Source organism: Eimeria acervulina, genomic scaffold (genome assembly GCF_000499425.1).
Source record: "Eimeria acervulina Houghton genomic scaffold, Eah_scaff73, whole genome shotgun sequence".
Classification (NCBI taxonomy): Eukaryota; Apicomplexa; class Conoidasida; order Eucoccidiorida; family Eimeriidae; genus Eimeria; species Eimeria acervulina.
This window is the reverse complement of record NW_013547174.1, coordinates 56,599-77,500: the sequence shown is the minus strand read 5'-3', so window position 1 is coordinate 77,500 and position 20,902 is coordinate 56,599. Positions and strand designations below refer to the sequence as shown.

The window sequence follows — 20,902 nt, the reverse complement described above, 5'->3', positions numbered from 1 at the left end:
TTCTGCTTAACTTGTGTTTCGTTTGCTGCTCTGCTGGGTCAGTTCTACGACTTGTTAGAACTGTTTCGCGTCGGCAGCTTCTTGCCGGAGACAAATTATTTATTCTTAGGGGACTTTGTAGACAGAGGATACTTCTCTGTAGAGACATTTTTGCTGCTGCTGGCTTTAAAAGTCCGATATCCTGATCGCATTACTCTTATTAGAGGCAATCATGAGAGCAGACAAATTACTCAAGTAAGCCTGTCTTTCCTGTCTCCTTTTGCTCCTCGGCTGTCTCCTTTTGCTGCTCGGCTGTCTCCTTTTGCTGCTCGGCTGTCTCTCTTTGCTGCTCAACTGTCTCCTTTTGCTCCTCGGCTGTCTCCTTCTTGCTTAACTTCTGTCTCCTTTTGCTTTTCTTTTGTCTCTTTTTGCTGCTCTGCTGTCTCCTTTTGCTGCTGTTCTGTCTTGTTCTCCTTCTACTCCCAGCTGTCTCCTCCTGTTGTTCTGCTGTCTCCTTTCTGCTTAACTTGTGTTTCGTTTGCTGCTCTGCTGTCTCCTTTTGTTTTTTCTTCTGTCTCCTCTCTCTTCTCTCGCCTGTCGCTTCATCCTTCTCCTGTCTCCTTTTGCTGCTCTTCTACTCTGCTGTTGCTGTTGCTGTTGCTGCTGCTGTTGCTGCTGCTATTGCTGCTTTTCCTTCTCGTGCTGCTTCTTTTGCTGCTCTTCCTTCACTCCCGCTGCTCCTGCTGCTGCTGCTGCTGCTGCTGCTGTTTGTTTGTTTGTTTGTTTAGGTGTACGGTTTTTATGACGAGTGTTTGAGGAAGTACGGGAGCAGCAGCGTGTGGCGGTACTGCACAGAAGTGTTTGATTATTTAGCGTTAGCAGCAATTATCGACGACCAGCTCTTTGCTCTTCACGGAGGGCTGTCTCCTGCTATCTCGAGTATTGATGAAGTCAGCCATTTGCTGTCTCTTTACCTCTCTTTGCCTCTCTTTAGCTGTCTCTTTACCTCTCTTTAGCTGTCTCTTTATCTGTCTCTTTATCTGTCTCTTTAGCTGTCTCTTTAGCTGTCTCCTTATCTGTCTCTTTATCTGTCTCTTTATCTATCTGTCTCTTTATCTGTCTCTTCACCTCTCTTTAGCTGTCTCTTTATCTGTCTCCTTATCCGTCTCTTTATCTGTCTCCTTATCTGTCTCTTTAGCTGTCTCTTTAGCTGTCTCTTGATGTCTCTGTGTCTCTCTGTATCTCTGTTTCTCTGTTTCTGTCTGTATCTCTGTCTCTCTTTAGATATATATATATTTATATATTTATATATTTATATATTTATATATTTATATATTTATATATTTATATATTTATATATTTATCTGTCTCTCTCTCTGTCTTTCTTTTTGCTGTCTCCTTTTTTAAATATTTTTTGCTGTCTCCTCTTCCTTCTGTTGGGGTGACGCATTTTATTTGTCTCCTTTTCTTTATCTTTATCTTTTTTTATTTTATTATTTTCATTGTCTCTCTCTCTAATTATCTGTCTCCTTTTGTCTCCGTCTTCTTCGTCCCTAAACCCTAAAACCCTAAACCCTAAACATGCTGCTTCGTGAGTGGGCCCTTTGTCTTATCTTCGGTTTTTGACTGGAGCGAGGGTTTAGGGTTTAGGGTTTAGGGTTTAGGGTTTGTGGCTGTGCAGATCCGCTCTATCGATAGAAAACAGGAAGTCCCTCATGAAGGCCCCATGTGCGACCTCCTCTGGAGTGACCCTGAGGGCAAGCCAAACCCTAAACCCTAAACCCTAAACCCTAAACCCTACTTCTAAAACCCTAAACCCTTGCAGAGCTTTTCACAATTTAGCTACGGCCCCATAAACTCAAAAGGGAAACCACAACCTCCTCCAGGCGTAGGCCTTAGGGTTTAGGGTTTAGGGTTTAGGGTTTAGGGTTTAGGGTTTCTGTGGAGCAGAGATGAAGGGGTGGGGATACAGCCCACGCGGTGCCGGTTATCTCTTTGGTTCGGACATAGTTAAGACAGTGAGAAAACCCTAAACCCTAAACCCTAACCCTAAATTCTAACCCTAAACCCTAACTCTAAACACTAAACCCCTACACCCTCGGCCTAAACCCCAACCCGAAGCCTCAACCCTAAACCCTTGCGGTTATTCCTGTCTTCTGCACAGCTTCATTAAGGGTTTAGGGCTTAGGGTTTAGGGTTTAGGGTTTAGGGTTTGTGGGTGCGCAGTTCTGTCATACAAACAACGTGGAGATTATCGCCAGGGCCCATCAACTTGTGATGGACGTACGTTGCTCTAGGGTTTAAGGTTTAGGGTTTAGGGTTTAGGGGTTAGGGCTTTAGTTTCCTTCTTCTGTTGTGTTTAGTCTGCCTCCTTTCTGTACGTTACTCTAGGGTTTAGGGTTTAGGGTTTAGGGTTTTCGCTTTCTTTTTATGTTGGTGTGTTTAGTCTGTCTCTTTTGTGTTGTTTGTCTCCTTCTGTTTGTTCTTTTGTCTCCTTTTATTTTTTGCTGATTCTTCTGTCTCCTTTTGCTTCTTTGTCTCCTTTTGTGTCTCCTTGCATGCGCAGTCCTCTGCTTATTGTCTCTGTCTCTCTTCTTTTTTCTTGTTTTGTTTGTCTCTGTCTTTGTTTTTATTTGTCTGTCTCCTTTTGTGTGTCTCTGCTGTCCCTCTCTATTTATCTTCGTATTATTTCTTTTTGTCTCCTTTTGTTTTATCTGTCTCCTCCTTTGTCTCTGTCTCTGTCTGTCTCTCTCTCTTTGCTGTCTCTCTCTCTCTTTTCTGTCTTTGTTTGTTTGTCTCTTTGTCTGTCTCCTTCTGTCTCTCTTTTTCTTTTACTGTCTCTCTCTCTCTATTTCTTTTTTTGTCTGTCTCTCTGTCTCTGTCTGTCTCTCTTTCTATTTCTTTTCTTTTGTCTGTCTCTCTTTGTCTCTCCCCGCCTCTGTCTCTCTCTTCTGTCTCTCTCTTCTGTCTCTCTGTCTTTGTTGTTTGTCTCTGTCTTCTTCTGTCTCCCTGTCTCTCTGTCTCTCTTTGTCTGTCTTCATTCGTCTGTCTCCGTCTCTGTCTCTCTGTCTCTCTTTTTATGTCTCCTTCTGTTTGTCTCTCTTTGTTTTTCTTTATCTGTTGTTTGTCTCTCTTCACCTCTTTATCTGTTTATCTTTTTATATCTTTATTTCTTTGTCTCTTTGTCTCTTTATTTCTTTGTTGCTGTCTCTGTCTTGTTTATTTGTCTCTTGCGGGTTTGTCTCCTAGTACCTGTTCCCTACTTTGCTTGTGATTAGGGTTTAGGGTTTAGGGTTTAGGGTTTTGTGGTGCATATGCAGGGGTACAAGTGGTGGTTTGATAAGAGACTCGTCACTGTCTGGTCTGCCCCCAACTACTGCTACAGGTAAACAAACCCTAAACCCTAAACCCTTGGCTGAGATTCTTTGTGCTAAACCCTAAACCCTAGCTAACCCTAAACCCTAGCCCATTCCCCTAAACGGCAAACCCTAACCCCCAACGCCCACCTCTAGATACACTCCAAACCCTAAACCCTAAACCCTAATGCTAAACCCTCGCTGCAGGTGCGGCAATGTGGCCACGGTGATGGAGCTCGACGAGCACTTAAACTACCAGTTCAAAACATTTGAGGCAGCGCCCCCTGTGGGTCCTAAACCCTAAACCCTAAACCCTAAACCCTCGCGGAGCTGTAGCTGAAGCAGGTTTTTTCCCTTTACTTCACTTGCGAGCAGAGGCTCGCCTGCGGCCTCCTTAAGGTCTAGGGTTTCTCTCTAGGGTTTAGGGTTTAGGGTTTGTGTCTGCGCAGGAGCGACGCGGCATCCCCTCAAAGAAGCCGCCCCCAGATTATTTCTTGTGATATCTGGAGACGCTTGGGGCCCCATTTGTGTATACTATAAACCCTTTTGATAGCGAAAGTATATCTATAAATATAAATAAAACATTTTGGGGTCCCTGTGGGTATACAATTAAAACCCTCGGGGGCCCTGTGGGGCCCCCGGGTCTCGTGAAGGCTTTTCAGGGGTCTGTAAGTCCTCTTCAAGCCTCTTACGGGTCCCCTTCGTTATGGGGGGCCCCCGTACCCTTCTGGGGGCCCCTGTACCCTTTTGGGGGGCCCCCATGGCCTTTTGGGGGCCCCTGTACCCTTTTGGGGGGCTCATGCCCTTTTGGGTCCCCTGTACCCTTTTGGGGGAGGCCCATGCCCTTTTGGGGGCCCCTATATCCTCTTGGGGGCCCCTATACCTTCTTGGGGGCCCCCATACCCTTTTGGGTGCCCCTGTACCCTTGGGGGCCCCCATGCCCTTTTGGGGGCCCCCATACCCTTTTGGGGGCCCCTGTACCCTTTTGGGTCCTTTGTGGGCGTTTTGGGGTCCTTTTGGGGTCTTTGGGGGCCCCTAGGGGTTTAGAAGAGGGACAGGGGCCCCCTCTTCTAGTGTTTCCTCAGGCAGTTTTAGGGCCTCGCTGGCTGCTGCTGCGCGCAGCTGGGGGCCCTATGAGCCTTCTGCTGCTGCTGTTGCTGTTGCTGTTGCTGCTTAGAAGAGGCACAACACATTGCAAGCAGCAGCAGAAGTTGCAGCAGATAGCCCCACAGCGACAAGACAAGGACCTCATGTCTCCGTTTAGAGACAGCTGTCCCTCCTTTGCTGCTGGGGGGTGGCGGTCTCATGGGGCTGGGATCGTCTCCTTTGCTGGGATCGTCTCCCTTGGAGACGATCCCAGCAAAGGAGACGATCCCAGGAGGCGATCCCTCCCCCCCCAACAGACTCCTCTTCGCATTACGGCTCTGCTACCGTTCCCCTTTCAGTAACTAAAACATTGCTGCTGCAGTCTTGCTTCAGCAGCAGCTGCTGCTGCTGCTGCAGCTGCAGCTGAATTGGTTAGAATATGCGTAGCAGTTTTCTTCGGAGGAGCATTTGCTGCTACACCGTGTTCGCTGGTGGTGCTTCCGTTTGCTGCTGCTGCTGTTGTTGCTGTTGCTGCTCCTGCTGTTCTTCTTCTCCCTGGAGCACCTGCTGCTGCTGCAGCGGCTGCTGCTGCTGCTGCTGCAGCGGCTGCTGCAGCTGCAGAGCTCTAGCCTGTGCGACTTGCTGCCTAAGAGCTCGAAACCTTTCTGCGAGTTGGTGCATAAGGCCTCTGCTGGGTTTAATATCCGCAGATCTTCTCTTAAATGTCTGCAGCAAATCTGCACGCTGCAAGGCCCCTATTACAGAGCGCCCACGAGAAAGGAAGCGACGAGTTAGCAGACTCGTCCGAGACAATGAGGGGGCCCCCTTACCCTCTTCAGGGGCCCCCTTTCCCTCTTCGGGGGCCCCCCCACCCTCTTTGGGGCCCCCCGGTCCCTCTTGGGGGCCCCCCGGTCCCTCTTGGGGGCCCCCCAGTCCCTCTTGGGGGGCCACCTGTCCCTCTTGGGGGGCCCCACTGGACTCTAGGGGGCCCCCACCTGCTGCGGGGGGCCCCCGAACCAACCCTGGGGGGCCCCCAAGGCCCTCTTGGGGGCCCCTACCTGCTCTGGGGGGGCCCCAAACGAACCCTGGGGGGCCCCCAGCTGCTGCAGCGGGGCCCTGAGGTGCTTCGGGGGCCCCAGCGGAAGGGGCCTCAACGCTTGAAGGAGGGCCCCTCTGCTGGCTGGCGGGCTGCTGCAGAGGCTGCTGCGCTGCTGCTGCTGCTGCTGCTGCTGCTGCTGCTGGTGATGGTGCTGGTGCAGCAGCAGCTGCTGTCTCCTTTTCTATTTGAGGAACGCCTGCTTCTGTCTCCTCCTCTTCTGCTGAGGCCCCTGCTGCTATGTCATCTTCTGCTGCTGAGGCCCCTGCTTCCATCTCATCTTCTGCTGCTGATGCCCCTGCTGCTGTCTCCTCGTCTGCTGCTGAGGCCCCTGCTGCTGTCTCCTCGTCTGCTGCTGAGGTCCCTGCTGCGGTGGGGACTCCTGGGGGCCCCTGCTGCGTAGCAGTCTGGGGGCCCCCCTCTGGCTTGAGTTGGGGGGCCCCCTGTTGTGCTGCTGCTTCTGTTGCTTCTGTTGCAGCAGACTCTGTCTCTATCCCTGTTGTCTCTTCCTGCTCGCCTTGAGGTATTTCCTCAGCCTTCTCTTCCTGTGTCTCCTCTGCTGCTTCTGGTGCTGCTTCTGCTGCTGCTGCTGCTTCTGCTGGGCCCTCAGGAGTCGCTGTCTCCTCTGCTGTAGCTGCGATCTCTTTGAGGTCTTCTGTCTCTGTCCCCTCTCCACTTATCTCTGCTTCAGTCTGTGGTGTCCCTGCAGCAGTGCTGTTCTGCATTTGTTTCTGTTCTTGCTGCTGCTGCTGCTGCTGCTGCTGCTGCTGCTGCTGCTGCTGCTGTTCTTGTGGTGTAAGGGTCTGCTCTATGTCTCCTCCTTCTGTCTCTGTCTCTGCCTCTGCCTCCATCTCCGGGGTGTCTCCTTTCATCTGACCTTCTGCTGCTTGCTGCAGCAAACTCAACCCGTGCTGCAGCTGCTGCTGCTCATGTAGGGGGGCCCCAGGGTACAGCGCTGTCTCTAAGGAAGGAGACAGTCTCCGCAGAGCAGCAGCAGGGGCCCCCAGAGAGGAGACAGCAACAAGAAGGAGAGCAGGGGCCCTCATTGTCTCTTTCTAAAGACACACGTGCATATGCAGTCTACAAAGAACCACCTTAACTGCTGCTGCTGCTGCTGCTGCTGCTGCTGCTGCTGTTTGTGCTGCTGCTGCTGCTGCTGCAGCAGAATAGAAGCAAGAAGAAAATACAAAAGAATAAGAAGAAGCAGCAGAAGAAGAAGAAGAAGAAGCAGAAGGGGACTCCAATGGAGACCTTAAAAGGAGACACTTCGTCCCCTTAGGCCCGTTGACAGTCGGCGGCTATCTGCTGCTGCTGCTGCTGCTGCTGCTGCAGCAAGGATAAATAGAAGGAGACAGTAAGAAAATAAACAAAGTAAAAAACAAAACGTCAATAATACAATATCAAACAACACTCCACAACACCCTGCTGCTGCTGCAACAGCTGCTGCTGCTGCTGCTGCTGCAGCAACAGCAGCAGCAGCAGCAACAGAGGCCGCTGGACACAGCCAACAGACCAACGGCTACCTGCAGCAGGAAGATGAGAGAAGTGCTGCTCTCTTCTTTTGTTTATTTTTTAATTAATAAATAATATTAATTGCCTTTATTTTTATAATAATAAATAAAATAAAACAAATAATATTTTTACCTCTAACCCACACTGCAGCAGCAGCAGACCTTGACGCAGCAACTGCTGCCGAGACACAGCAGCAGCAGCAGCAGCACCAGCAGCAGCACCAGCAGCCCGAGCAGTAGCAGCAGCAGCAGCAGCAGCAGCAGCAGCAGCAGCAACAGCAGCAGCTGCTGCTAAGCTGCTAGGCGTATAGTTTGGCTAATTGTGGTTTGTTATGTCTTCAGGTGTATCTTCACATTAAACTTTTGCTGTTTTTAATTTATTTTTGTTTTGTTTGCTCTCTCCGTCGCCAGAGTATCTTGTTAAAAGAACAAAGAAAAGCAAAAGGAGACAGAAAGGAGACAGTAAAGAGACAGGAGGAGACAGTAGAGAGACTGTAAAGGGACAGTAAAGAGACAGCGAAGAGACAGTAAGGAGACAGTAAAGAGACAACGAAGGGACAGTAGAGAGGCAATAAAGAGACAGAAAGGAGACAGAAAGGAGACAGTAAAGAGACAGTAAAGAGACAGTAAAGAGACAGTAAAGAGACAGTAAAGAGACAGTAGAGTGACAGTAAAGAGACAGTAAGGAGACACTTTCTGTCTCCTTCTCTGGAGCCGTGAATGCATCCGTATAGCAGCAAACGCTGCAGACAAATAGACAAAAGAGACACATCAAGGTGAAGCACTGCTGCAGCTAACTGCTCTTAGCTGCAGCTAGCTGCTCCTAGCTGCAACTAGCTCTAGCTAGCTGCAGCTAGCTCTAGATAGCTGCAGCTAGCTGCTGCTAACGGCGGCTAGCTGCTGCTGGGATCGTCGGTCGTTCAAAGAAAAAGAGCAGCAAGAAGGAGACGCTTCGTCTCCCTTCAATCCCCACCAATCATTATGCACCCTACAGTTGAGGCAGCTAGCTGTAGCTAGCTGTAGCTAGCTGTAGCTAGCTGAAGCAAACTGCAGCTAGCTGCAGCTGAGGCGGGGTGAAGACTTCATTGGGGGTTTAGGGCCCTGAAAGCGAAGCAGTAGCATCTGCTGCAGCAGCTGCTGCTGCGACTGCAGCACGTGCTGCTGCTAAAGAAACTGCAGCAGCACGTGCTGCTGCTGAGGAGGGAGCAGAGACAGGAGAGACTCGTTAGTGTCTCCTTTGGCCGGAGACATTCTTTTGCATTCACATATAAGCAGATAAACCCTAAACCCTAAACCCTAGAAGCGGCCCCCTAAACCCTTAAAACAGCCCCCGAAACCCTAAACCCTAAACCTTAGACCTTAAACCCTAAACCGTCAGCAAGTGCTACGCCGCACAGGTTTAGGTTTGGTGGTTTGGATGCGAAAGACATACAGCGGCAGCAGCAGCAGCATCGGCAGCAGCAGCAGCAGCAGCAGCAGCAGCAGCAGCAGCAACAGCAACAACAGCCTTGAGTCCCCGAAGTGTCCGCCCAAGTGGGCAACCCCACAGGCACTGGCTGGCGCTGTAGCTAGCTGTAGCTAGCTGTAGCTAGCTGTAGCTAGCCAGGGCCTTTTAAGGCAGGAGCAGCTTCGCCCTGGAGGCAGCAGAAGCAGCAGAAGAAGCAGGAGCAGCAGCAGCAGCAGGAATAGCGTCAGCAGCGGCAGCAGCAGAACCCGCAGCAGCAGCAGCCAAAGGAAGCAAGATATGCATCTCCACACAAGGAAGCCTCCCTCTCCGTACACCTCAATCTGCTGCTGTGCTCTGGAGCCCCTAGCTAGCTAGCTAGCTAGCTAGCTAGCTCCTCCTGTGTGAAGGTAATAAAGAGTATATGCATTTTTTGTTATATACAGCCTGCTGATTTGAAGGAGGAGACAGAAGAAAGAAAATAATTATTAATGATGCGCGTGCAAGCAGGAGCAGGGACTCTCGTCTTATGTTTATATTTGCTGCAGGGTGCTGCTGCGTTGCTGCAGCTGCTGCAGCAGCAGGGAGTGCTGCTGCAGCAGCTGTTGTCTCTACTGTCTCCTCCTCGAAGGGAAGCAAACAAAAACAACAAACTTAAATAAAGAAAGAGACAAACTGCAGGTGCATATACACACCAACACAGATGTCTCCTTCTGCTGTGTCTCTGTCTCTGTCTCTGCTTATCTCTCTGTCTCTCTTTCTCTCTCTCTCTCTTTGTCTCTCTCTTTGCCTCCTTCTCTGTCTCTGTCTCTGCTTATCTCTCTGTCTTATCTCTGTCTCTTTCTCTGTCTCCTCCTTTGTCTCTGTCTCTGTCTCTGTCTCTGTCTCTCTGTCTCTCTTTCTTTGCCTCTGTCTCTGTGTCTCCTTTTGTCTTTGTCTGTCTCTCTCTCTCTGTCTCTCTTTCTCTGTCTCTGTCTCTGTCTCCGTCTCTCTGTCTCTGTCTCTGTGTCTCCTATGTCTGCCTCTGTCTCCTTTTATTTGTCTCTCTTTCTTTGTTTGTCTCTGTCTCTTTACTTGTCTCTGTCTTTGTTTGCTTCATCTTTTGTTGTTTGTTTTCAGCCTGTACACCTCAAAAAGCTGTCTCCAAAGACACACTAACAAACACACAAACTAACAGCAAAAGCAGCAGCGGCAGCAGCAGCAGCAGCAGTAGCATCGGTGCTGGGGGAGTGAGTGGGGTGTACGTACAGCTTAAACCTGCAAGGCCCCCAGAAGCAGCAGCAGCAGCAGCAGATAACTACAAATAAATAAAAATAAAAATAAAAATATTTCTTTTGATGCTAAACAAACCCCTATCTAACAGGGGCCCCTGGGGGCCCCCCAGGGGCCCCCCGGCTGGAGCTCCGATTGGCATCGCTGAGCGAGTTGCTGCTGCTGCTGCTGCTGCTGCTGCTGCTGCTGCAGTTGCTGCACAGAGGTTAAATGCTGCGTCTTCTTTGATTTTTTTGCTTTAATAAACATCAAATTATATAAATAAAACAGCAAGACATTTAAAAGAAGAAAAGAAGAAAAACTTTTTCTTTAATGCACACCGTTAGTCTTCACTCACCAGAGTATCAAAAGCCGCAGCGTTCAGGTGTATAGGCAGCTCCAATGCCTGGGGTACTATCGAAATCTGATGATGGTGGGGGCCCCCCAGGGGCCCCCCAGGGGCCCCAGGGGGCCCCCCAAGGGGCCCCCCAGGGGCCCATATCTTCTCCTTTTCCTTCGCTTATGTCTCCAAAGGAAGGTGAAGATGCGCTGTCTTTCTTCTGGCGTGTTGCTGTACAAGGTCCTACACGAAGACGGTTGCTTGTGGGGTCTCTTTCATTGCTGGTCTGTTCAGCATGCAACATCGCTACACCTTATCTCTTAGGGCTTTGTGTAGATGCCGCACACACAGGGGGCCCCTTGGGGGGCCCCCTTGGGGGCCCCCTTGGGGAGACCCTAGGGGGCCCCCTGGGGGGCCTACTTGCGGGGCCCCTGGGGGGCCCCCTGGCTGTGGGGCCCCTGGGGGGCCCCCACGGCAAACAGCTGGCGGTTGCGTTGACTACATTTATAGTTGGGGCTCTTAGCAGCGCATGCAGGACAGAACAGCTTGAAAGTGCAGAAGAAGAAGTGCTTATGAAGCTGCGGTAACCCTAAACCCTAAACCCTAAACCCTAGGGGAGGAGAGGCCTGGGGGAGTCTCTGTGCTCGTCTCTGTCTCCTCAGCTGTCTCCTTTTGTGTCTCTTTATGTATTCTTACATCTCTTTTCTTGCGTCTCCTCTTATATGTCTCTTCTTCTGTCTCCTTCGTTTGTCTCTTCTGTTGTCTCCTTGTTTGTCTTCTTATCTGTCTCTTTTCTTGTTCTTACCTATCTCTTTCTTTGTCTCTTTATTTATCTTTATGTGTCTCCTTTCTCTTTTCTTCTGTCTCCTCCTCTGTCTCTTTTTCTCTGTTTTGTTTGTTTGTATTTTTTGGTCTTTGAGGTTTGTCTTCTTCTTTCTCTCCTTTATGATTGCTCTGTCTGTCTCCTCCTGTCCCTCTTCTGTCTCTTCCTGTCCCTCTTCTGTCTCCTCCTGTCCCTCTTCTGTCTCCTCCTGTCCCTCTTCTGTCTCCTCCTGTCTCTCTTCTGTCTCCTTTGTCTCTCTTTTGTCTCTCTCTCGTGTCTCTTCTTTTGTCTCCTTGGTGTGTCTCGTCTTCTATCTTCTGTCTCCTCTGCTGTCTCTTCTTCTGTCTCTCCTCTGCCTTTTGTCTGTCTCCTCTCTGTCTCCTTTCTGTCTCCTCTTTGTCTCCTTTCTGTCTCCTCTCTGTCTCCTTTCTGTCTCCTTTCTGTCTCCTCTCTGTCTCCTCTACTTCTGTTGCAGTGTCTCTGCTGTCTCTCTTTCTCTGTTTTGTTTTTTCTCTCTTGTCTCTTTATTCCTTCTTCTGTTTGTTCCTTTCGCTGGCATATACGAGGCTTCAGGGTTTAGGGTTTAGGGTTTAGGGTTTAGGGTTTAGGGTTTAAGGCATAGTATTGTTCGGGGCTGGCAACTGCATACCTTCCTGCCTGCATATACAAATATAAAAAGAAATAAATAAATAAATACATAAATATATTATTTATTTATTTATTTATTTATTTATTTATTTATTTGTTTATTTGTTTGTTTGCGTTTAGGCTGTATTTGTTTAGTAGTTTTATCTGCAGCCCTCCGTGGTGTGTGCGTTATATGTCTCCGTCTGTCTTGAGCTCTCTTTTATCTGAAGACAGCAAACTGCTGGCTGCTGTCTATGCATGCGCTGTTCCTCGTTTGCTGCGGTATATTAACTCTGCTGTTGGAGGTGTTGTTGCTCTCTGTCTCCTCAACCGTTCGCTTGCTGCTGCTGGCTTACTTACTCTTCCTGCGGCTGCTGCTGTTGCCGTCCTTGTCGCGAAGTACGCCCGAGGGTTTAGGGTTTAGGGTTTAGGGTTTAGGGTTTAGGGTTTAGGGTTTAGGGTTTTGGGGGGGCCTAGACACAGGAGTTTGCTCTGCACCATCGATGCTGCAGCGAGGCCTTACTGTTTAGGGTTTAGGGTTTAGGGTCTAGGGTTTAGGGGTTATTGCTTACGGTTTAGGGTTTAGGGTTTATCTTTCGTATTCACTGCTCGTACCATCTATCGTTACCTACTCAGGGTTTAGGGTTTATGCCTTAGGGTTTAGGGTTTAGGGTTTAGGGTTTATGCTTTAGGGTTTAGGGTTTAGGGTTTAGGGTTTGTGTGTCAGGCGTCTGAAGCGGCTGAGGGAGGAGCGTCAGGCAGTAGAAGGAGAGTGGGCGTCTTCAGCATTGGAGAGGCTATTTGCATATCGTGCGGTGTATATACACCAGCAGCAGCAGCAGGAGATGCAGCGAGCTCTTCAGGTGTCTAGGCAGGTCCTTCGTGCTGCAGCAGCAACATCACGAGCTAGCGGCTGTCTTATGGGCTCTCTCTCTCTCGCTTCTAATTTGTCTCTTCTTATTATTCTCTCCTCTGGAGCAAAGCTGCTTAGAAACAAAACTGTAAGACTTCGTTGCTGCTGCTGCTCCTGGTGCTACTTTTGCTGCTGCTGCTGATGCTCCTTGTGCTGATGCTGCTGCTGCTTGTGCTGGTGTGCGTGCTGCTGATGCTGCTGCGGCTGATACTGCTTATGCTGCTCTTGGTTTGTCTGCTAATTTTGCTGTTGGTTATGCACCTGCTGTTGCCTATGCTGCTGCTGGCTATGCTGCTGCTGCTGCTGCTGCTGCTTATGCTGCTGTTGGTGTTTGTTTGTGGGTATGTATCTGTATGTTTTTATCTGTCTCCTCTAACTCTGGTTTGAGTCCCTCTATGATTTTCTGTCTCTGTCTCTTTTTGTCTTTGTTTGTCTCCTTTTGTCTGCTGTCTCCTCAGCTTAGCTACGGGGGCCTAACTTCTTTTGTCGTGTACGGGGCTATGGTTGCTGCTGGGTTTAGCGGCTTAGCGTCTCTTTCAGGTGAATGGGCGAAGGGGAGAGCAGCAGCAAAGCGAATGTTTGCTGCTATACAGCCCGCGCTGCAGCAGCAGCAGCAAGAGCAACAGCAACAGCAGCAGCAGCAGAAGCAGCAGAAGCAAGAACAAGAACAGCAGCAGCAGCAGGAACAGCAGCAACAGCAGGAACAGCAGCAGCAGCAGCAGCGGGAGTTCTCTATTGAAGGTCTTAGAGGCGAAATTGAATTTCATAGAGTTACTTACCTCTATGATGACGATAAGCCGAGCAACAACAACAACAACAATAGCAGCAGCAGCAGCAGCAGCAGCAGCGGTCTTTTCAGCAGCACTAGCCTGCTAAGCAGCAGCAGCAGCAGGAATAGCAGCAGCAGTAGCAACAGCAGCACGGACGGGTGCAGCAGCGACAGCAGCAAGAAAGGAGAAGGTATTGGGGGGGTAGTTGAGCTGTCTCTGCGTCTCCTTCCCGGCGAACTCCTCGCCTTAGCTGGGCCCTCCGGCGCCGGCAAAACCACAGTCTTTAAATTGCTGACGAAGGAACTCAAACCTCAAAAAGGAGTCATTACTGTCGACGGTAATATATATATATATATATATTATATGTACTTGCTGCTGCGCGTGCTGCTGCTGCTGCTGATGCGCGTGCTGCTGCTGCTGATGCGCGTGCTGCTGCTGCTGCTGATGCGCGTGCTGCTCGAGCTGCTCCTGCTGATGCGCGTGCTGCTCGAGCTGCTGCTGCTGCTGCTCGAGGTGCTCCTGCTGCTGCGCGTGCTGCTCCTGCTGATGCTCGAGCTGCTCCTTCTGATGCTGGAAGTGCTGAGCTGCTGCTCATGGGACGGGTGCTACTTATGGGGATGCTGCTGTTGCTGCTGGAGTTGCTGCTGCTGCTGCTGCTGCTGCTGGTACTGCTGCTGCTGGAGCTGTTGCTGGAGCAGCTGAGCTGCTGTTGGGGGCTTTCTTGTTGCAGCAGCACCTGGAGGTGTCTATGACTTGCAGCATCAACGCGAATGCGAGTGTGATTTGCTGTTACTTCTGCTTCTGCTTCTGCTGCTGCTGCTGCTGCAGGGATCGACTTGCAGACGATCCCCACGTCTGTGTGGCTGCGGCATATATTGGGGGTTGTAAGCGAAAGCAGCAGCAAAATGTTTGCTGGTTTGACGCTGAGGGAGAACATATCTTATGCTGCTGGAGGTGAATCTGCTGTTGCTGCAGCAGATGGAGATGCAGCAGCAGCAGCAGCAGCAGCAGCAAACTGCACGGGTTTTATAGAGGCTCTGCCTCAGGGATTGGAGACAGTTGTTAGCCCTGATGTCTCCTTTAGCAGCGGGGAGCAGCAAAGATTAGGCTTAGCCAGAGCTCTCTATAAAAACCCTAAAATTCTGCTGCTTGATGAAGCATCAAATGCGTTAGATCCCAACAGCGAACGTATATTCACAGACACACTTACACGCATCATGCAGCAGCAGCAGCAGCAGCAGCAGCAGCAGCAGCAAGGCGTGGAGCAGCAGAGAACAGGCGTTGTAGGGGACTCCCAGAAGCAACAGCAGCAGCAGGACAACCAGCAGCAGCAGCAGCAGCAAGACAACCAGCAGCAGCAGCAGCAGCAGCAGCAGCAGCGGGTTCTATCTACGCTGCTGATTGCACACAGCCCTGCTGTGCTGCAGTGTGTCTCTAGATTAATTGTTTTAAGAAGAGGAGAAGTTGCTGAGTCAGGGACGTACGAGCAGCTGCTGCAGCAAAAGGGCACGCTTCACGCTCTCCTCACAGGAGACCCCAAACCCTAAACCCTCAACAAACCCTAAACCCTAAACCCGCAACAAACCCTAAATCCTAAATCTTAAACCCCAAACCATCAACAAACCCTAAACCCTAAACCATCAACAAGCCCTAAACCCTAAACCCTAAACCATCAACAAACTTTTAACCCTAAACCCTAAACCCTCAACAAACCCTAAACCCTAAGCAAACCCTAAGCCCTATGCCAACGCACAGTATGAAAACCCTTTACCGTAAAGTAATAACAAACAAAACAAGCTCTTTGCAGACCTTATTACCCTGAACAAACCCTAAACCCTAAACCCTAAACCCTTGGATTCACCTAAACCCTTAACCCTCCTAAACCCTAAACCCTTGAAAACGTAAAACGTTTCAGCAGCAGAGACGAACGCATTCACGACTTCGTCTTCTTGGCATAAGCAGCAGCAGCAGCAGCAGCAGCAGCAGCAGCAGCAGCAGAAGTTTCTGCTGCTGCTCAGCCAGCAGAGGGGATGGCAGTGTCTGTTGCCTTTTGGGGGCGCTGCTTGTGAAGCAGCAGCAGCAGCAGCAGCAGCGAGACAGCTAGCTGCTAGCTGTAGCTGCCTGGGGGGTGCAGCAGCAAAATGAATTTGCTGTTTGTTGGTGCTGCTGCTCCTCGTTGCGTGAAGTGTCTCCTTGAAGACACGGAGACAGCTAAAGAGCGAACTGTTTGTTGGGCTGCATAGCAGCAGCAGCAGCAACAGCAGCAGCAGTTTTAGTATCTGCTGCTGTTGCTGCTGCCTCTGCTGCAGTGAGATGGCGGTGCTGCTTACTTTTTTTAATATGTGTATTAAGAACTACTGTTGCCCCCTCCTTCGTGATACAGCTGCTGCTGCTGCTGCTGCTCAAGATGCTGCAGCTGTTGCTGCTGCAGCTATTGCTGCTGCTGCTGCTGCTAGTTCTGCTGCTTGGATTGCCGTTGACGTTGCTTGGTGGTATGCGCTGTCCCCTCTGTTTCTGCTGTTTGACTTTCGCTTATGTCTGCTGCTTCTGTTGCTGCTGCTGCTCCTCCTGCTGCTTCAGCTGCTGCTGCTGCTTCTCTTGCCGCTTCTTCTGCTGCTCCTTGTGCTGCTTGTCTTGCCACTTCTGCTGCTGCTCCTCCTGCTGCTTCAGCTGCTGCTTCCTCTGCTGCTTCCCTTGCTGCTTCTCGTGCTGCTTCCCTTGCTGCTGCTGCTGCTGCTGCTGCTGCTGCATGGGTTTGTGAGTTGTCGGTGTGTATGCGAGGAGACAGACGTCAATAGCTGAATTCGTGCAGCGACACAGCGAACGCCAAGGCAGCGAAGACGCTGCCCTAAACGAGCGAGCAGCTGCAGCAATAATAAATTAAACAAATTAAATAAATTAAATTAATTAATTATTTAATTACATTTAAGTTGGTTAGGGAGTTAATGATGGTCATCCCTTCGTGGTGTCTCTGAACGAAGAAGGATAGAGAAAGGAGACAGAGAGAAGAGGCAGACAGAGAAAGAGAAAAAGAGAAAAGAGACAGAGAAAGGAGACAGAGAAAGGAGACAGACAGAGGAGACAGAGAGAAGAGACAGACAGAGAAGAGATGGAGAAAGGAGACAGAGAGAAGAGACAGAGAAAAGAAAGAGACAGAGAAAGAGATAGAGAAAGGAGACAGAGAAAGAGACAGAAGAAAGGGACGGAGAAAGGAGACAGAGAGAAGAGACAGACAGAGAGATAGAGAAAGGAGACAGAGAAAGGAGACAGAGAGAAGAGACAGAGAGAAGAGACAGACAGAGAAGAGATAGAGAAAGGAGACAGAGAGAAGAGACAAGCAGAGAGATAGAGAAAGGAGACAGAGAAAGGAGACAGAGAAAGGAGACAGAAGAAAGAGACAGTGAAAGGAGACAGACAAAGAGACAGATAAACGAGAGACATATAAAGGAGAGACAGAGGAAGGAGACAGAAGAAGGAGACAGAGAAAGGAGACAGTAGAGACAGAAGCACAAGAGAGACGCCTCTCTGTTTTGTCTCTCTTAGTTGTTTTGCTGCTCTCTGCAGCAAACGACTGAAAGAAAGCAAACAAGCAAACGAATGAAAAGGAGACAGAGGCACAGCAAAGGAGACAGACACTCCAGCAGCACCAGCACCAGCAGGAGCAGCAGAAGAAGCAGCAGGAGAAGCAGCAGGAGAAGCAGCAGGAGAAGCAGCAGGAGAAGCAGCAGCAGCAGCAGCGGCAGCAGCACAAGCAGCAGAAGGAGGAGCTTACGAGCAATGATGAAAGCAGCAATAATGTTGTTGTTGCTGCTAATTGCTTTCTCTAACCTCTTCATAATTTTCTGTCTCTTTTCTACAGATAAACTTCTGAAGCCGAAAGGCACATCAGAAAAGACAACAGAATTAGGAGGCAACGAACCGACTACCTGCGAAGCAAACAAACAAAAGAAGAAGTGAAGAAAGAAAAAGTATTCACAGACAAAGAAACTATAAACAGCAGCAGCAGTAGCGCCTCCTGCTGCTGCTGCAGCAAAGAAGGCATGCAGCAGCAGCTGCTGCTGCTGCAGCAAAGAAGGCATGCAGCAGCAGCAGCAGCTGCTGCTGCTGCTGCAGCGGCTCATTCTTGCGGAAGCAGCATCTGGGTCTTGCTGGAGACAAAGAGAGGCGAAAGGAGACAGAAGGAGACAGTAGGAAGCAAAGGGAGACAGGAGGAGATAAGGGGTCTCTAGAGACAGCATTGTTTTATGTTGTTTTATCTGGCTGCCGCCGCTGTTGCTGCTGCTGCTGCTGTTGCTGCTGCTGCTGCTGTTGCTGCTGCTATTGCTGCTGCTGCTGCTGCTGCTGCTGCTGCTGCTGTCTCTTTTTTCTTCTTACTGGAGAGAAATCCGAATGCACAAAAGACAGCGCACAGGGCAGCGCCGCATCTGCAAATACACCGCACGGTGTATATACACCCCAATCATAATATATATATATATATATATATTATATATTATATATTATATATAAATATATATATATATGAGGAGACAAGAAAAACAACGCAGAACGAACACGAGCAGACGCCACGCGTCATTCTTCTCTGCTGCTGCTGCTGTTCATGCTCCTACTTATTTTGCTGCTCTTTGTGCTGCTGCTGCTGCTGCTGCTGTTGCTGCTGCTGTTGCTCCTGCTGTACCTTCTTCAGTGTCGCCGTCTGCTATCGCCAGTCTTGGTGAGCGAAGTCGAAAGGCCTCTGCATTCATTAAGGCTCTCTAAGCAAACAAACAAACACAACTGCAGCAGCAGCTGCTGCTGTTGCTGTTGCTGCTGCTGCTGCTGTTGCTGCTGCTGCTGAGGCTGGTGAGGGTCTCTGACCTCAATTTGCTCTTTGTCGTTGTCGCAGCCAATCAGCCGCAGCCCTTTTATGTTGGGGTGATGCCTGCAGCAACAGCAACAGCAGCAAAAACAGCAGCAGCAACAACAGCAGCAAAAACAGCAGCAGCAGCAGCAAGCGCGTCCAAAATGTTCAGCAGCAGGGTTTGAGCGAGTGAGCATTTGGTGTCTCTTATACATCTCTCTAAACCCTAAACCCTAAACTCTAAACCCTAAACCCTAAACCGCTGGTCCCCTGGAGGTCAGTCTCCACTTTATACAAAGGCGCTCTGCGGGGCTTGGAATGGTTTAGGGTTTAGGGTTTAGGGCGTAGGGTTTAGGGTTTATGGCTTAGGGTTTAGGGCTTAGGGTTTAGGGTTTAGGGTTTAGGGTTTAGGGTTTACACGATGTCAAGACAGTTGAGAAAGGCCTCGAAGCGCGCCATGGAGTGCCGGGGGAACTGCAGACAGAGGACACAGTCATTCGTTGCTGCACTGCTGTTAGCAGCTAGCTAGCTAGCTAGCTAGCTAGCTGGCCAGTCTGCTGGCTAGCTAGCTACCCAATCATCTAGCTAGCTAGCTAGCGGACTTGCTGTTCCTGAAGAAGGCTAACTAGTCAGCTAGATAGCTAGCTAGCTAGCTGGATAGCTTCCCCTGACGTAGGCTACTCAGCTGGCTAGCCAGCTAGCTAGCTAGCTAGCTGAAGACGGCTAGCTAGCTAGAGAGGTAGCTGAAGAAGGCTAGCTAGATAATTAGCTAGCTAGCTAAAGAGGTAGCTGAAGAAGGCTATCTAGGTAGCTAGCTAGCTAGCTAGCTAGCTAGCTAGCTAGCCAGCTAGCTGACCCTGAAGAAAGGAAAGCTTCTGCTTGGGGAGTTGGGGACAGCGCCAGCAGCAAGCGACAGCAACTCCAGCAGCAGACTGCCGCTACCGCAGAAGGGGTCTAAGACAGTGAGGCTGCATGCAGACAGAGACAAAGAGACACAAGAAAGGAGACACTAGAAAGGAGACAGCAGAAAGGAGACAAAAGAAAGGAGACACTAGACGGTAAACAATAGAAAGGAGACAGTAGAAAGGAGACAGCAGACAGTATAAAGGAGACAGCAGACAGCAGAGAGGAGACAAAAGAGAAGAGACAATACGCAGGAGAAAGGAGACAAAAGAGACAGAAGACAACACACAAGAGACAGCAGAAAGGAGACGAAAGAAAGGAGACAACAGAAAGGAGACAAGTGGACAGAGAAATATAATAAAATAAAAATATATATTATATATTATATATATTATATATATTATGTATATTATATAACTTATAAGCTATCCTCCTCAATAAACAAACAACACCGGAGACAGCAGAAAAAGGAGACACACTAAGACACAGAAAGAGCAGCAGCAGCACAGCAGCAGCAGCACCAGCAGAAGCACCAGCAGCGCCAGCGCCAGCAGTAGCAGCAGCACCACCACCAGCACTAGCAGGATCAGCAGCAGCAGCAGCAGCAGCAAGGACGCCTCTAATTGCCTACTTGTCTCTGCTACTCAGTAGGTTGAGAACAGGAGACAGAAAAACTGCTGCTGCAGCAAGTGTCTCCCTCAGCGGAGCTACACCCTGACGCACGCGCCAAGGGCGAGGCGTCAATGGCCCAGAGGCAGCCACGCTCACCTGCAGCAGCAGCAGCAGCAGCAACAGCAGCAGCAGCAGCTATGGAGCATACACAGAGGTCGACAGAAGCAGCATCAGGGCAAACAAAGCGAAGCAAAGGAAGGGGGAGGTGCAGCAGCGGTAGCAGCAGCAACAGCAGCAACAGCAACAACAGCACCAGCAGCAGCAGCAGCAACTGCAGCAACAGCAGCAGCAGCAACAACAGCAGCAGCAAGGGCCACACTGACCATACACCCCAGCAAAGAGCAGTAGCAGCATGTTCACAGCAGCAGCAACAACAACAGCAACAGCTTAGGCACAGCAGCAGCAGCAGCAGCCGCAGCAGCAGCAGTCGCAGCAGCAGCTAGACGGACGAAGCATATGTTGTGTTTTATTCTGACGTGAATATTAGGCGGCCCCAAGCCCGCTGCAGCAAAAGGAGACAGCAGGAAGGAGACAAACAGCAGCATGAGACAGCAAAGGAGACAGAGAAGAAGCGGCAGCATAAGAGACAAAGAAGAAGGAGACACCCGAGCAGCAAGCACGCAGAGACGCATGCAAACAACAAGCCAGCAGCTGCACGCAGTAACAGCAAACAGCAGCAGCAAACAGCAGCAGCAAACAGCCGCAGCAAACAGACGCAGCAAACAGCAGCAGCAAACAGAAGCAGCAAACAGCAGCAGCAAACAACAGCAGCAAACCGACAGGCAAACAAAGAAACAAAACAGCAGCAAAGAGACAGAGGCACACGCGCAACGACAAGAGACACCCCTTGGTCATTTACAAGGGGTTTAGGGTTTAGGGTTTAGGGTTTAGGGTTTTGTCTTTAGGCTTCCGTCTCAGCAGATCTAGGGTTTGGGGTTTAGGGTTTAGGGTTTAGGGTTTACAAACAGAGGAAAAGAAGAACAAGAAGGAGACAGACACCGGGCATGAGAAGCCCGCAGGCACCTCCAGGAACAGCAGCAGCAGCAGCAGCAACAGCAGCAACAGCAGCAACAGCAGCAGCAGAAGCAGCCGCAGCAACGCAAAGGCAGCATGCACAGGATCCGCAGCAGTGCACAAGGACAGCACAACCCACAGCTGCAGCAGCACGAGAAGCCGCCAGCAGCAAGAGCAGCAGCAGCATCAGCAGCAGCAGCATCAGCATCAGCAGCAGCACCAACATACCTCCTCGCTTGTTCATAGAGCTAGGCAGGGTGTCAGGGAGACTGTTGTG

General features: G+C 50.1%; 5 protein-coding genes across 5 annotated transcripts in view; 3 read left to right on the top strand and 2 right to left on the bottom strand.

The window, feature by feature from the left end:
* EAH_00013020 (serine/threonine protein phosphatase, putative) overlaps positions 1 to 3,835 on the top strand; it is a gene marked incomplete at both ends in the record, with an annotated part of 5,432 nt that extends 1,597 nt beyond the window's left edge. The window contains 7 exons of the mRNA XM_013391460.1: positions 43 to 234; positions 768 to 929; positions 1,661 to 1,724; positions 1,930 to 1,997; positions 2,206 to 2,262; positions 3,300 to 3,335; positions 3,785 to 3,835. Coding sequence (XP_013246914.1) covers positions 43 to 234; positions 768 to 929; positions 1,661 to 1,724; positions 1,930 to 1,997; positions 2,206 to 2,262; positions 3,300 to 3,335; positions 3,785 to 3,835 — 630 coding nt within the window. The remainder of the gene's footprint in view (positions 1 to 42; positions 235 to 767; positions 930 to 1,660; positions 1,725 to 1,929; positions 1,998 to 2,205; positions 2,263 to 3,299; positions 3,336 to 3,784) is intronic.
* A 1,060-nt stretch (positions 3,836 to 4,895) lies between these two features.
* EAH_00013010 (hypothetical protein) lies at positions 4,896 to 6,563 on the bottom strand (the record flags this gene model as incomplete). The annotated part of the gene is made up of 1 exon (XM_013391459.1): positions 4,896 to 6,563. One exon carries the CDS (start codon positions 6,561 to 6,563, stop codon positions 4,896 to 4,898), a length of 1,668 nt encoding a protein of 555 aa, XP_013246913.1.
* A 3,562-nt stretch (positions 6,564 to 10,125) lies between these two features.
* Positions 10,126 to 14,743, top strand: EAH_00013000 (ABC transporter, putative; the record flags this gene model as incomplete). Its single annotated transcript, XM_013391458.1, has 4 exons — positions 10,126 to 10,646; positions 12,241 to 12,514; positions 12,885 to 13,533; positions 14,025 to 14,743. 4 exons carry the CDS (start codon positions 10,126 to 10,128, stop codon positions 14,741 to 14,743), a joined length of 2,163 nt encoding a protein of 720 aa, XP_013246912.1.
* Positions 14,744 to 15,728: 985 nt separating this feature from the next.
* On the bottom strand, positions 15,729 to 18,495 carry EAH_00012990 (hypothetical protein, conserved; the record flags this gene model as incomplete). Its single annotated transcript, XM_013391457.1, has 6 exons — positions 15,729 to 15,994; positions 16,969 to 17,122; positions 17,571 to 17,620; positions 17,875 to 17,950; positions 18,054 to 18,117; positions 18,455 to 18,495. The coding sequence occupies 6 exons, from the start codon at positions 18,493 to 18,495 to the stop codon at positions 15,729 to 15,731; spliced, it is 651 nt and encodes a 216-aa protein (XP_013246911.1).
* Positions 18,496 to 19,682: 1,187 nt separating this feature from the next.
* EAH_00012980 (hypothetical protein) lies at positions 19,683 to 20,054 on the top strand (the record flags this gene model as incomplete). The annotated part of the gene is made up of 1 exon (XM_013391456.1): positions 19,683 to 20,054. The coding sequence occupies one exon, from the start codon at positions 19,683 to 19,685 to the stop codon at positions 20,052 to 20,054; it is 372 nt and encodes a 123-aa protein (XP_013246910.1).
* Positions 20,055 to 20,902: the final 848 nt, after the last annotated feature.